The sequence below is a fragment of the Anastrepha obliqua genome, chromosome 3 (assembly GCF_027943255.1).
Source record: "Anastrepha obliqua isolate idAnaObli1 chromosome 3, idAnaObli1_1.0, whole genome shotgun sequence".
Lineage (NCBI taxonomy): Eukaryota > Metazoa > Arthropoda > Insecta > Diptera > Tephritidae > Anastrepha > Anastrepha obliqua.
In genome coordinates this window covers 120160319-120176191 of record NC_072894.1, presented here as the reverse complement: position 1 = coordinate 120176191, position 15873 = coordinate 120160319, and the positions used below count along the sequence as shown (strand labels likewise).

Below are 15873 nucleotides of genomic sequence, written 5' to 3'. Positions count from 1 at the left end.
ATGAAAGCATGCCTGCCGATTGGAATTTAAGTGTGCTCTGCCCAATCCATAAGAAGGGCGATCCTGCAATTTGTGCCAATTACCGCGGGATTAGTCTTCTAAATATCGCCTATAAGGTTCTAGCGAGCGTATTGTGTGAAAGGCTGAAGCCCACCGTCAACCAACTGATTGGACCTTATCAGTGTGGCTTCAGACCTGGAAAGTCTACCATCGACCAACTATTCACAATACGCCAAATCTTGGAAAAGACCCATGAAAGGAGAATCGACACACACCATCTTTTCGTCGACTTCAAAGCTGCATTCGACAGTACGGAAAGGAGTTACCTGTATGCCGCGATGTCTGAATTTGGTATCCCCGCAAAACTAATACGGCTATGTAAGATGACGTTGCTCAACACCAGCAGCGCCGTTAGAATTGGGAAGGACCTCTCCGAGCCGTTTGATACCAAACGAGGTTTCAGACAGGGTGACTCGCTGTCGTGTGACTTCTTTAACCTGATGTTGGAGAGCATCGTACGAGCCGCAGAACTTAATCGCTCAGGCACAATTTTTTATAAGAGCGTACAATTGCTGGCGTATGCCGATGATATTGACATCATCGGCCTTAACAACCGCGCTGTGAGTTCTGCCTTCTCCAAACTGGATAAAGAGGCAAAGCGAATGGGTTTGGTGGTGAACGAGGACAAAACGAAGTACCTCCTGTCTTCAAACAAACAGTCGGCGCACTCGCGTATCGGCACCCACGTCACTGTTGACAGTTATAATTTTGAGGTTGTAAAAGACTTCGTGTATTTGGGAACCAGCATTAACACCGATAACAATGTCAGCCTTGAAATCCAACGTAGAATCTCTCTTGCCAACAAGTGCTATTTTGGACTAAGTAGGCAGTTGAGCAGTAAAGTCCTCTCTCGACGAACAAAATTAACACTCTACAAGACTCTCATCATGCCCGTCCTAACGTATGGCGCAGAAGCTTGGACGATGACAACATCCGATGAAGCGACGCTTGGAGTGTTCGAGAGAAAGATTCTGCGTAAGATTTTTGGACCTTTGCACGTTGGCAACGGCGAATATCGCAGACGATGGAACGATGAGCTGTATGAGCTTTACGACGACATAGGCATAGCGCAGCGAATAAAGATCCAGCGGCTCCGTTGGCTGGGTCATGTCGTCCGAATGGATACAAACGCTCCGGCTTTGAAAGTATTCGATGCGGTACCAGCTGGTGGTAGTAGAGGAAGAGGAAGGCCTCCTCTGCGTTGGAAAGATCAGGTGGAGAAGGACTTGGCTTCACTTGGTGTGTCCAATTGGCGCCGGTTAGCACGAGAAAGAAACGACTGGCGCGCTTTGTTAATCTCGGCCAAAATCGCGTAAGCGGTTATCGCGCCAATTAAGAAGAAGAATGAAAGACTTTTAAAGTGTGATTTTCGTCGGGAGAGGAGGTTACTACTCAATAGCCTGCAATTGGCCTGATGCCAATCGCAGCGAAACAAAGCATATGCCAAGCTCGGGCAAATGTCCGATGACAAAAGAACATGCCAAGATAATATAAGATATTATTATACTTCAAGCAAATATGCACAGGAGTAAAAACGCAGACCTGCTAATGGAGCAGATGCTCTTAGAAAAAGGAGTTCAAGCAGTTGCTACTGATACGGAAACCGAAATGGCAAGCAAAATAGTCGATACACTCTTCCCAACACATTGCGCTGAGAGAGAAGAACTCCAGTATGAAGCAACGGAACCTGTCCCATTCACAGAAGAAGAACTTATGGATGCTGCAAAAGCAATGAAATGCAATAAAGCGCCAGGACCTGATGGCATAGTTGCAGAAATATTGAAACTATTGACAATCGAACGCCCTCTTTTGCTGCTAAACATGTACAACGCATGCCTAAAAGCAGGAATTTTTCAAGAAATATGGAAAAAACAAAAACTAGTACTAATCAGCAAGGGAATGGGAGACCCAACATTAGCGTCCGCCTATAGCCCGTTATGTATGCTGGATAGCGCAGGAAAACCCTTTGAGAAACTGAAAAAGCATAGGCTTAGCGAAGCCATAGAGAACAGTGGCGGGCTCTCCGACAGGCAGCATGGTTTTAGAAGTGGCAGATCTACCTTAGGAGCCATCCAAGATGTAATAGCTAGCGTAGAACAAGCCCAGGCAGGTAATCGATACTCCAAACGCTTAGTATTACTAGCCACACTGGATATTAGAAATGCTTTCAACAGTTTAAGTTGGAACGACGTAATTGAAGCCTTAAAGGTAAAATTCAAGATCCCGAATAATCTGTTGAAGATTATTCGCAGCTATCTAAGCAATCGCGTGCTCTTATACGAAACGCGAGAAGGGTGTAAGACTGAACAAATAACAGCAGGTGCGGCCCAAGGATAAATACTCGGACCTGAACTCTGGAATATAAGCTACGATGAAATTCTTCGAATAGAGATGCCTGAGGATGTGCATTTAGTGCGATACGCAGATGACATTGCAGCTGTAATAATCGCCCGAAACACTGACGAAGCCAAAAGGAAGTTAAATCAGGTGATGATCCGAGTTCAAACATGGCTAGAGGACCATGGCTTAAAGCTGGCCACCGAGAAAACAGAGCTAATCCTTCTAACGAACAGACGTATCCCATTAGAAGTAGACAGACAAGTACTCGATGCCACTTTATCGACAAAAAGAGTGGTTAAGTACCTAAGAGTGCAATTAGACACAAGGCTAACCTACTGGGCGTATATAAACCATGCTGCCACAAGAGCTGCGGCATGTTAAGTAAGCTCATGGCAAACCTTGGAGGTCCAACGCAGAACAAGCGAACACTTTTAATGGACACGACGAACTCGATTCTCTTATACGGATGCGAAATATGAGCAGATTCGCTAAGGTTGCAATGCAGGCGGAAAACTCTGCAATCTGTGCAACGCACCTGCGCTCTCAGAGAGGCTTCGTCATACTGAACAGTATCTGAAGCAGCGGTGTTAGTTATCAGCGAAACCATCCCTATAGATATTCTAGCACAAGAGCGCAAACGGAGATGGGAGGCAAAAAACACAGGAATCCCAGTACCACGCTTCTCCGATATTAGAGTTCAAACGCTCACACTTTGGCAGGCAAGATGAAACTATGAACGCTATGGTAGATGGACAGCGAGACTAATACCCAATCAAAAAAAGTGGGTAGAAATAAAACACGGTGAGGTTAACTATTACCTCACACAGTTTTTGTCCAGACATGGGTCCTTTCGCAAGTATTTGTGGCGAATGAGAAAAGTGAGCCAACCAAACTGCATATATGGAGATACTGAGTATGATATTGCGGAGCACACCTTCTTTAAATGCGACAGGTAGAACGTAGAGAGAACAGGTCTGCAACGAGTTTTGGTGTATTTACACCTTAAGAAATTATCGAGAAAATGCTGATAGACGAAGAAAAATGGAATGCCGTCGCAAATTTTGTGGAGGATATTATCCGAAAAAAGAAGCGCGAAATGGAAAGTTATGCTGAAGAGCATTGAGCATAGGTTTCTCAAAACAGGCGACCCTGGACGCAGGGTGAGTAAGTAAGTGCCCTTCTTAGGACGCCGTCTTGGCCCTCTACCTCGAAGTAATGCGGAAGCAGTCCCGGGGTGGAGGGAAAAATCCAAGAGAAGAGGAGGCATATTTTTAGTGGAATCACCACACACGTAGTAGGTTACTATATGGTGCGAAGGCGAAAAAAAAATGTACTGTTTGGTGCGGTGTTATGTCCACTAGAGTTATCGGTCCATATTTCTTCGAAAATGAGGATGAAACGCCGGAATCGATTTCTGGAGCTTCTTACAGAACATTGATTGAAAACTTTTTGCGGCCAATGGCGGAGCAGTATCCTAATTTGTGGTTTCAACAAGATCGAGCAACTGCGCATACTGCTAGGCAGTAGTCTTTAGTCATTAGTAGGTCTTATTTGGCCCACCCTGTATAACCACATTTAATTAAGTTCATTTAATTGTGCATTCTGCTCATTCCCTTCGACCATCATTTCAAAATGTTCCAACGGATTGCCAGTAAATTTAAAAGAAAAGAATGTCAATTTATTACATAATATAACCACACGGTAAACTCTTTTATTCCTAAATTGTAACTTTACCCATTTCTTTCTATTACTAAATTTTCAGATTTGAAATTTTAAAAATTGCAGTAAGCAAAACCGGAAAAATAAAATTCTTCCAATAAACTACACTCTGGAAAAATGTGCAATTGACAGGGCGACATCTACATTTGAATTGTCACTTTCGCAAATTATGGCGTCACCCTTATCCTATTTTATATTTTTTACGCGACATCTACATTTCAATTATCCATTTTTTTATATTAAGGCACGTTACGGATATGCATTTTATATTTGTTTATGCAAATAGCCGCATTGTATGAGCAATAAAATGTAGGAAATAATGCTGGTTTTTAATTTTAATTAAATTAATTTAATAATTCAAGGCGAAGAACTCATAATAATGAAATCTTAATTATTACAATAATTTCAATTTTTATTAACAACGGATAAAAATTACTTTTATAGGAAATAAACTATTCTCTAGACTAAAACTATTCTCATTTCATCCAGCGCGGATTATATTATAGGACATTACTATTTATAACAATTGGCTCATTTTATTGAAACTCCATAAAGTATGCCAGAGAACTTTTAAGGAAGCGAAGGTGGAAATAATAAATGAACTTTTTTCGAGTTGAAACTCTGTTCGTAAGGAAAGGAGCTTACCACAATGGCACGGAATTTACCATGATGAAACATTTTTAAGGTGTGCTCTTTGACAAAGGGTTATTGGGCTCTGAGCGAATCGAAATCAGCTGATAGGCTGACGTCACTTACGATGTGCTTACAAAAAAACTGAAATTGATATACCAAAAAAATCAACCAAAGACACTTCGAACAACGACTGATTGAACGAGTCTGTGAATGCATGTGAAATGATCGTACAGAATTCGGTTGCCGAATCTCCCAAGGGAGGTGGCGGCCGTAGTTCTCCTCACAATTTTCTTTTTCACCATATTTAAAGAGCAAACCTTGTAAATCTATAATCCTTGGCAGTAACCAGTGACCTAGTGACGGCAAGCCATGGTGAAAAGATTTTTAAATGTGCGACCAAGGACAGACCGTTGACCGGCTCTCATCGAATTTGAAAAAACAACTAAATAGCTGGTCAAACCTGGTAATCTATCGCCACCAAAAAACACAAAAACCGCCAACTAACATCAATAAACTAAAATAACAATTTAAATCTAAATAAAATTAAAAAAGAGGCTGTCTGTAAAGTCGGTTTACTGACGATAGTTTAACGTGACAACGTCATAAGAAAATATTGATGGAATGGTTGCAATTTTCAAAACAAAATTTTAATTTTATTTGTTTGATAGATATTTTGTATGGATATAGAGGAGGAGGTAAATGGAATTGCAATGGAATAGGTCAAGTTACATTTACACAAACGTGAAAAATGACGAAACATTTATACAATTCATGAAAGATATATTCAATTTCGACTGTGCATCAGACGTTAATAAGTAAACAACACTAAGAGGCACCATCATCGATTTGCCTTTTTCAAGACACATTACACTCGAAACACTCCCTTTCATTTCCTACTTTTTCTATCATCGTCCTATTCTCAGCAGAGAAATGGTTCATTACCATGCACACAGGAAGAAGGCATATGCAAATACAAGTATGTGAATTTATATACAAATGCGCATATACATACATATACATACATATATATGCTCACTCAAGTAGGACAGAGCCAGATGTCGAACGTTGCCGAACGCGGGGGCCGATTGTGCTCTTTGTCGTTCGTTCCGCGCTCTCGCTTGCAGTTCAAGCACATTAGCTTACATTTGCTTGCATACGGAATAGATTCGTATATTTGATATGTCCATATTTGTATGCATCTTTACATATAGATTTGTTCTTTTTGAAAATTGCGCGAAATTGTATATGTACATATATGAATGTTTATACATATATATTAGTATACAACATATCTTATAAGGTATATGGTAAATATTACCATGCATTTTTTCCTTCATATATAATAAAAAAATTAATAATAATAACATTAAAACAACAGGTATTTTTAACAAACTTGGTTTTATTTTAAATTCTTCAAGTAAATCAAATTAATAATAATCAACCAGCCGAAAGCCTCCGATGCTAGCGCTGAACTACTTTTAGTTTGTATAATAATTTTATTGTTATGTAAACCTTTATAAAATAAAAAAATAATAATCAATAAGAAGGCATATGCAAATACAAATACGTGAATTTATATATGTACATATGCGCATATACATACATATATATGCTCACTTAAGTAGGAGAGAGCAAGATGTCGAACGTTGCCGTTCGTTTGCTTTGTTTGCTTTGTCGTTCGTTCTGCGCTTTCGCTTGCAGTTCATTCAAGGTAACGGCAATGAGCAAGGTAACGACAAATGAGCAAGGTAACGGCAATGAGCAAGGTAACACTAATGAGCAAGCTAACGACACATTTTTTCGTGCGTGCAGTCTGTTAAATCGAATTATAAGACGTTATCACGTCAAAAGCTGACTCTACAAATAGATACATATTTTGTCACGATTTAAACCATAATCACATCATTGACATCACAACAGCAATATTTTTAATACAAACAACTTAAATAAGTTTAAAGTCAAAGTATACGTAGACCGCCGTAGCGACTGCCATTCGACAGAAAAAGTGTTATCTAATAGCCGTCGCCGCTCGGCAGGCAACACACCCCGAGTATATTTCTGCCATGAAAAAGCTCCTCATAAAAATTATCTGCCGCTCGAAGGCGGCATAAAACTATGGGTGCATCTATTTGTGGAAAACCATCAAGACGCGCACCACTAATAGAAGGAGATCGGGTAAACACCCAAATAAAGGGTATAAGCGACAAATTTATACATTTATGTATATACCAATATCTAAATAATAATAATATAATAATATAATATAAATAATATTATCAAATTGTATCTGATCTAAAAGAAATTCACCTGAAAATAATTTAGCATGAGCAAACATAACAAATAAATATAACTAAGCTGGAAAAAAATTACCAACATCACCATTTGGCGCTACAGCTCTGTGTGAGCTTTGGCCTCTCCTCAAAATCATTATCAAAGGTCAGACTTGAAAACAAGATTTTTTTTAAATTAATTTCGTTTTGTTAACCAAGCCCAATGTTTTTTGGGTTCTCACATTATCATATCGCTTCATATTTACTGCATTTTTTTTTCTGGCCACAATACCGGACGACATGTTCCATTCCGTTTCAATACGGTACTCGATTGAAAGAATTTCTGTGACCAAAGAATTTAAATGTTGTCGATCAGTATTCTCACTTGGCCTTGAGGCCACATTTCGTGTGTTATATATGAGAATACTTTATAATCAAAGCTAGCAACAAGTTTTGTAATCGGTAGAACTTTACTTTTTGTTTCTTAGTTTAAAACAGAAGTGGCTTTTTAAAATAATTTTTCACACGGCATTGTCAACATATCTCTATGAATTCGAGCGGCTGCTACTGATATCCAGAGTAGGGGTGTGCGAATATTCGAAATTTCGAACTATTCGAAGCGAATCGAACCGAATTATTCGATCCGAGATTCGACTCAAATATTCGAATGGTTAAAATAGTTCGAACTATTCGAATAATTCAATAGTTTAAATAATTCAGATAATTCGAATATTTAACTGAGTGCATGCTTTTTTTTATTTTTTTAAACGATTTTTCTGAAGATTTCAGGTCTAATAAAAGCAAAATTAACATGGCTTAAAGTTCATTGTTTAATCTTCGGTTAGGATATCATTATTTTTATAGAATTAGTAGTTTTAAATAACTTGATATAGGTTTTTAAATGATATCGATTCTTCTAATCGTACGTATCGATCGACACATGAAATGATTTCTATCTTAGATGAATGGTTTAATCACTAATCTCTTATGCATATTACAATTCTCCACTACAGTATTGTTCTTAAACCTGTTTTCTAATTTTAATGAGTGTACATTCAAGTTTATACTTGGAAGCTACATATATCTGCTTAGGAAAGGAAAAAATAATACTAAAGTTCATGAATAAAATACCATTAATTTCATATCAAAAAAGCTTTCGAAAATCTTGCTTTCGATGACGAGACAAGCGTTGGTGTGAATAATATTGATAGCGAAAATAGTGATGACGATGATAATAGTGATGATGTTCAGATGGGACTTCCAACGATTGATAACGAGTCTCAGATGCCTATGGGTTATAACTTTTCAAAAAATATAATCCGGAATTTAAAAATTAGGTTTTGTGAGATTGAGGAAGATAAGTTGTATCGTAAATGTACATTTCTCGATCCTCGTTATCAGGATTACTTTTTAACCGATGATAAGGTGAAAGATGACATAAAGAAAGATATAAAAGAAGAGATTATTGCCTATAAATATTCGAACAATATTTTTGAAAACGAACATGAAACTGTTGCTGAACCTCCTGTAATCAAACCCACCAAGTTTTGGGACTTCACGAAACAGCGACGAGCTAATAGAGAAGAAACAGTAACCTTGCGCCTTGAGAAAGACATTGATCAAGAACTTATTCAATATTTGTATTCAGCAGATATTGATCCTTGGGATGATCCTATTCATTGGTGGAAAAAAGAATCAGTTAAATATCCTCTCTTATCAATGCTGGCTCAACGTTATTTGCCAATTCCATCTACGTCTGTTGAGAGTGAGAGGCTGTTTTCTACTGCTGGAGACATTGTGATTTTATATTTTTTATTTTTAAATAAAAATATAACTCGTTATGTTTGATTGAATATTATATCGAAATTTTAAATAAAATAACGCTATTCTATTTAGACACGTGAGCAAACGTATTCTTAGAAAGAAATTTTTAATTAGAAAAGTTTATTAGCTTATAATTATTTATATTGTTCAAAATGTTATTGATAAATGTTATATTCAACGATAATTAAATGAAAGAAAATTTATTTTATTTTTATTATGTAGAATTACTATAATAGAATAACCTGTTTAGGATTTTATTTCTTCGGATAATTCAAATCGCTCGAACTATTCGAATATTTCAAACTATTCGGAAATTCCGAACTATTCGAATATTTCGAATTATTCGAGTATTTCGAACTATTCGAATATTTCGAATTATTCGAATATTTCGAATTATTCGAATATTTCGAACTATTCGATATTCGACTCGAATATCGAATCGAATGGGATTCGCACACCCCTAATCCAGAGTGTCCAAGCAACCATCCTGTAGAGTCATGGCCATGTTTATCAAATAGAAATGATGTTTTCTCCAACTGCTCTAGCCTGGATTTTAACGACCTGTTCTCTTTTTTAAGGTCTGCAATTTCATGGTTATATTGTGCAACTATTTGTTTTATATCGTCGTATTGACTGCTTAAATAGGAGACTGACTTTCTCAGTTCTTTTATTTCGCTCAATACCTCCTTAATCATCGTTGAATCATTACTGCTTCTGCTGCTGCCTGTTTTTGAGGTTAGACTCGAACTGCCGCCAAAACTAATTACGAAGCTGGGATCACATTTGTGACACTTGAACTCCCTATCGGATTCTTCCAGTAGTTTGTACTGCTCCTTATTTAGCTTGGTGCACTACGCATGTGTCCACAATTTGCACGCATCACAGCAAATGGATTCAAGTTTCTCTCTGCAATCTGTTTTGCAAACCACACAGGGAAATTTAGCCACCGTTGATCCTTTTGTTTTTGCCATTTGCATTAAGTGGCATAAAGTTGATTATTATTCTGTTTGATATTTTTAAGTTTATTTGACTCCCTAAATACTTTTTAAATTTTTATTTTGCAGAGAAAATTTTTTCTACAACCTTTAGTTCCAATGTTGCCAGCAATATTCATTTAGCATATGGAACTTTAACATGCTGCTTTCCCAAATGCAAACGTCCGGCAGTATGGCCAAATTACCATTTTCGTAACTTGATTTAGGTTTTTTTTGTTATTTAGTCTCGGAGTTTGAGTTTCTTCTTCATGACATTTTCCTAGCCTGTTCTAATTAAAAGTAATGTTTATAATTTTGTAAAATATACAATTTTTAAAATTTAGTTCAATAATTCACTCAGTTTTATTTAGTTTTTTTTTAACATCTGGGTCGCATTAGCCGCGATTGCAGTTGTTGTTGGTGTTTTTCTGCTTTCAGCAGTCAAATCTCTCTCTCGCTACTGCAGCGTTGCCTAGCTTTGGATACAAAAACGCACTAAATTGCCCATTTAAAGAAAATAAAATACCAATTTTTTATTGAGTTACTTAAAGAACTTTGTATGACCAACAAATTGTCTTTAAAATGTGCGTTTTTTTTAATAAATGTGTTATGGTTATGTACAATTTAATTTATGAGTTTTTTTGTTAAGAGAAACTCGTTTGTTAAGGGAACGATTTTTTTTGCTCTATTTGAGGTTATGTAACAAGATAAGGTACTCTTTTTGTAAAAATGCCGTTATAGTTTCTTAAGTATTTAGTATTTTGATTACTTTTGATGCCCTATGTACCACTAAGGATTGAGGACCGGAAGAAACGATTACACCACTATGGTTTGAATTCGTATTCAGTAAATTCAAACGCTTTTTAAAATGTGTAAAAGGGTTTTCATTGATTAGAAGAGTTGAGAGAAGGCCATTTAATATTCTTGCATAACCTTAAAAGGAGCAAAGAATTAAATTTACACTTTCAAAATATCAAATTTTATAAGAACCAACAAATTTTCATTAACACTAAAATCTTCTCAGAGTGAACTTTTTTAACATTATTTTGTTTAATAATAAAGTTTTTTTAACTTATAACTTCGGCAGCTTTAAACTGAAAATAAGAAACAAACACCAACATAAAAATGTTTGCATTTTGATATATAAAAAAGCACTAAAATTATTGCGAAGAGCAAATGGTTGGCAACATTGCTCAACTCGGCCAATGTGACGTCACGCACTCTCTGATGGGCGCAATATTGTTTCTATCATTCTTGGGTCAGAATAATCTCATTCCCCAAAATGAAGAGAATGCGATACATCTAACCGACGTTGAGCTTAGGTAGAGCCATTTTTGGCAAACTCAGCAGAAATATTCTTTGAGTCCTGAGTTGAACTCAATGCCAGCCCTAAGAGAAGTTGTTGCGCAATCTTGCTGCATAGAGCTGCTCCAGGGGGTATAGACGAAGGTTGAGGTATGATGCACTAGACAGGGTTAGATGAGTGAAACGGCAGCACTTGGTCGGGAAAACCCCCAAGTCATTCCGGTAACGTAGAACCGGCTGTCATGGGAATGTAAGAAGAATTTAAGAGAATGCGGTCGTAATATTTGGTAATATAATATCCAGAATGTTCTAACAAGAAAGTATAGAAAGACATATTCCGTATGCATGGAATGTCTAATTAATGCAGCCATTGTCTGATATAAGTACCAAATCATTAAGTTTGGCCTGCGTAGATAAGAGGTAACACCCTATTCAAAAATATTTGCACACTTATTTATGAAACAAAATTAAGAATTTGGCATCCTCTGTGTTTTTTCCAATATCGTTCCCTCTGCCCGTTCTGTGCCGCAGCAAGTTGGAATAAGTCAAGATTTTTTGCATTCTTATTTGACAAAGATATTTTCAATAATATTTAAGTTGTTAAGTCATTTAATATGAATGCAATAAATAAAACGGCGATAGGCATAGCTGCCGGAGTTGCGGGCACACTTTTTATTGGATACTGCATTTATTTTGACAACAAACGACGCGCTGACCCAGAATACAAAAAGAAAGTCAGAGAGCGTAAGTGATGGTAACAGTAAAACAGCGTGAAGTTTGTGTAATGTAGAGAAAAAAATATTTCAGGTCGGCGTCGAAATCGCAAAAGTGGAAATACTGGCCGTAGTGGAATTCCAAATCTTAATGACCACGAAGCAATTGAGAGGTATTTATTAAGCCTTATTTATACTTATGTAATTTTCAACGTGCTTTTTCCAATGCCTAGCAATAGTTCTAAACATGAGTTCGTAATAGAACTAGGCACAGGGTGTGGAATGATTGCTAGCAATGCGTCATTGGTTTATATCGTAGAATTACTTATATTGCGTATGGAAAATACTATGTTTATTATAAAAATTTTGCTTACAGGTATTTCCTTCAGGAAATTCAATTGGGAGAAACTTTAATTGCACGGGGCGAATTCGAAACCGGTGTGGAGCATCTTGCAAATGCCATCGTAGTGTGCGGACAACCGGCCCGTCTCTTGCAAGTGTTGCAGACTTCCCTACCTGCACAAGTATTTGCTATGCTGATTCTTAAAATGCAAGAATTTGGCAATCGTGCAAATGCTGAAATGAGCGACACACCAAAAATAGTTACAGCAAACTCGATCGGAGGCGCCGATATTCCTACTGGGCTTGATAGTGCCCACTCTGCAGTTTTGATTGATGATCTAGAATAGTTGTTGAGCATATACTGCAACTTGAAAGAAATTTGCTTAATGTATAGATATTCATATATATGCTTATATTGTTTGCCTATGTATCTATCTGGAATGGTTAATTACATATGCTTTATGTACAAATACTTCTTAAACATTTAAAATAAATATAAAGTAAATAGAAAAAATGTCTCACGGCTTCGATATGAAGACACTCATAAATGTTCCATCGCATGTAGCTATATATAAATTGGCAATTTACTTTGAATTAAAAATGGAAGTTATTAAATGTTAAATAAACCTGAAGTTGTCAGTAGCAATTAAACTACGAATCTAAGATACTACAAATTGTTTATTCTTTATTACTTTTTAAACTTTTTAACAGGCTTGTGATCTCTTGTTCTCGTTTTACAGCATTTTTTACGGAATGTTGTATTTCTTTTACCGAAATGGGTACTCCCCCACTTTTATGGAACAATCCAACTGTGTCTTCATGCACCCCCAAATTGAATACTGCGCTTGATAAACTCTCTTCCCGATGAGTGGGATCAACCAGCACAACACTGTAAGATCATATGTTCGATATATGTGTCATTATCAAATCCTTCAAAATATACTTACTTGTCAAAGATACTGTAGGTGCTGACGACGGGAAAAATATCTAAATGCAACTCCTTCATTTCATCGCCTATCTCTATTTTACCACTTTTTTCATCATATATAACTTTGGGCAATTTTAGAGTGCTAAGCGCTGAGGCACAAGCTAGAATTGAAGCATCAAATACGCCACCATCTACTTCCAAGCCAATTAAATCTATATAAAGACACCAGACCAGCTTTCCCGGATGTATGCACAAATCTTCTAATTTCAAACAGTGCGACTCATTCAGAATTCTATATATAAAGCATTCCAATATTTCGGCAACATTTTGATTGTTACCAGTTGCTGTAGCCTTCGAAAACGATGTGAATGACATATCCACATTAGGTACAATGTAGCCGGAAAGTGGCGTGGCAGGACGCGGCTTAGACAACTCTGCTCGTATGCCACATAAAATATTTGAATTTCCAATTTTTGTTGCACTTGAACCCAATGAATGTTGGAATGAATCAATATTCACACCGATTGGACGATATTTATCGAATGTGCGACCATCTAAACGAATGTCGTTTTCGACAAAATCGCGAAAATGTTTCACAGGGTATATCAACCTGAAATTGCAAAAAAGTAAAATGTTTTCAATTACCTAGTTTTTCTGTTTACGCATTTTATTCATGTTATTAAATGTATATTATTCTTCTGTTATTAGAACCGAGGCAGTGAAAGCTGCGACAGCCTTCATCCGATTCTTACGACAGTCACTTGAACGAATCAGATTTATCTTTGGCTAATTACTGCCAATCCACCAGTGCCACGATATACCAGTAGTACCCAAAAAAGATTGGCAAGTGTTTTATCTGGGTACAAAAGCAATAGTTATTCTATGTGCATTACCCAAATTCATTTAGGATAGGACTCGGAGCGCAGAAAACAAATCAGCAAATTTTCTGAGCATATTTTGTTACTATCGCAATGGCAGTCGCTGAAATGATTTTTGGCAATGTAAACTAATTTTGTTTGGTGCTCAATCGCCATTGTTTTCACTATTTTCATTTATATTTACCAAAAATAAACTTACTTGTGTTGTTCAGCCATGTCCAATTAATAAATAACACAAACTTTCATTAAATTCAAATCATGTGCTAAGCACAGGGTGTATCAGGTTGAATTTTCAAACGTTAAAGACACATACTCCCTACTGTAATGCACAAAGTTAAGAATATAGAAGGTGACACCTTCGGAAAACTGCTACTTACTCTATTTTTGGCGATTTTGACTATTGAGTGGCGTCGGTATAGAAAATAAATAAACCTTTGTGCCCATATATATGCATGTACGATTTCTCCTATATTCTTGGCTAGAATGTCAAAATCTATAAACAAAGATCGAAGGTTTAGAGTAACTTAAACCAATATGACAAATTAGGGATCAAATAAATAGAAAACAAATCAAAATTCCAACCCTATTGCTATTACTAATAATGTGCCTTGATAAAGAGTTTTATGCGCTGTTTGCAGTTTCATTTCGTCGAAGACTGTCATCATTACTGGAGTGGGTTTGAATAAGCCATCTGTAGGTGATTTGCCCATCAAAATTGCTACTCGTCGTATATATGTATCTTATTGAGTTGACAATTGATAATAAGTTTATACCCCTGACTTATGCAACAATAATAACATTTTTTTCTCCAAATGACTAATTTGTGCTAGCTGCCTCAGTTGTTTGTCTTTTCTTTGTCTTTCTAAAGAGAATACGTAAGAAAATTAATACCGCACGAGCAATTTATATATAAGCCTCTTCTATTCGACATTTCCCCGCTCGATATCTCTGTGCTCAATTAACTTGACGAAAAATTTGCATGCGAAAACAACAACAAAGTTATCGAGTAAGATTCATCGCTAGCATAGGTAATAAGATGCGAAACTCTTTCATTTTGAGAGAGAGAGCCCATGAGCTCATTTCAAAACTTGGCAGCTTTCACACATTATGGGATAAAAATCGATTTTTTTTTTGCATGTTATTGTAGTAAAACATTTCAAAAATACCGTGTTAAAATTTTAAGTCAATCCGAGCAAAACTTTTTAAGTTATAGAGCATAAAGCCGAGCCGCCTCAAACATCTGCCGAGACGCAGCAGTTGCGCGCGTAGTCCGTTACAAACGTATACCTGAGTGCGGACTCAGGTATACTTTTGTATCTGTCTATTGCTCCAAAAATATTTCTAGTACATTCTTTTGTAGCTGCATGCACCTTTAATGAAGGCACAGGTGCTTTGCTGCAGTTTATGTATGACATGGGGATTAGCATTGGGCCAAGCGCTCACGAATATGCGAGAAGAGTGGACCAAACTCGCATCGAAAGATCTGACCAAAAATGCCATCAACAGACTAAGGAGGGCAGGATAGCTCGTAGACTTGCTAAAAAAGATGCTAAAGACAATGACAAAGCTAGTGGAAACATACTCTATGGTGCTGGAATCGACGACTCCGTGTAAGTAGAGAGAAAAAAGTATTTTCTTGACGTTTTCATAACTTAAAACTTTAAACGCGGTTTTCTCGAACCTTTTTTTTTAAAGTGCGTAGTCATTGGCATTTGAAAACTACTCAACCGATCCTTTTGAAATTTTGCACACATATTTTACCTACATATAAAAAACCTTCCCCCAACGTTTTTTTTTGCCATTACAAAATGGCGGCATTTTTTCGTCAAAAATCACTTTTTACTTCAAACGACTACCAAATGGCTGAAAATGAAAATAAATCGTCAA

At 36.8% G+C, this 15873-nt stretch overlaps 2 protein-coding genes across 2 annotated transcripts; one reads left to right on the top strand and one right to left on the bottom strand.

Moving 5' to 3' along the window:
• The first annotated feature begins 11635 nt into the window (after positions 1–11635).
• Positions 11636–12854, top strand: LOC129242320 (mitochondrial import receptor subunit TOM20 homolog). Its single transcript, XM_054878899.1, has 3 exons — positions 11636–11869; positions 11933–12011; positions 12215–12854. Exons 1-3 carry the CDS (start codon positions 11740–11742, stop codon positions 12525–12527), a joined length of 522 nt encoding a protein of 173 aa, XP_054734874.1. The 5' UTR covers positions 11636–11739; the 3' UTR covers positions 12528–12854.
• LOC129242319 (exosome complex component RRP43-like) lies at positions 12841–14257 on the bottom strand. Its single transcript, XM_054878898.1, has 3 exons — positions 14186–14257; positions 13128–13718; positions 12841–13069 (listed from the first exon to the last, which is right to left on the bottom strand). Exons 1-3 carry the CDS (start codon positions 14200–14202, stop codon positions 12859–12861), a joined length of 819 nt encoding a protein of 272 aa, XP_054734873.1. The 5' UTR covers positions 14203–14257; the 3' UTR covers positions 12841–12858.
• Between the last annotated feature and the right edge of the window lie 1616 nt (positions 14258–15873).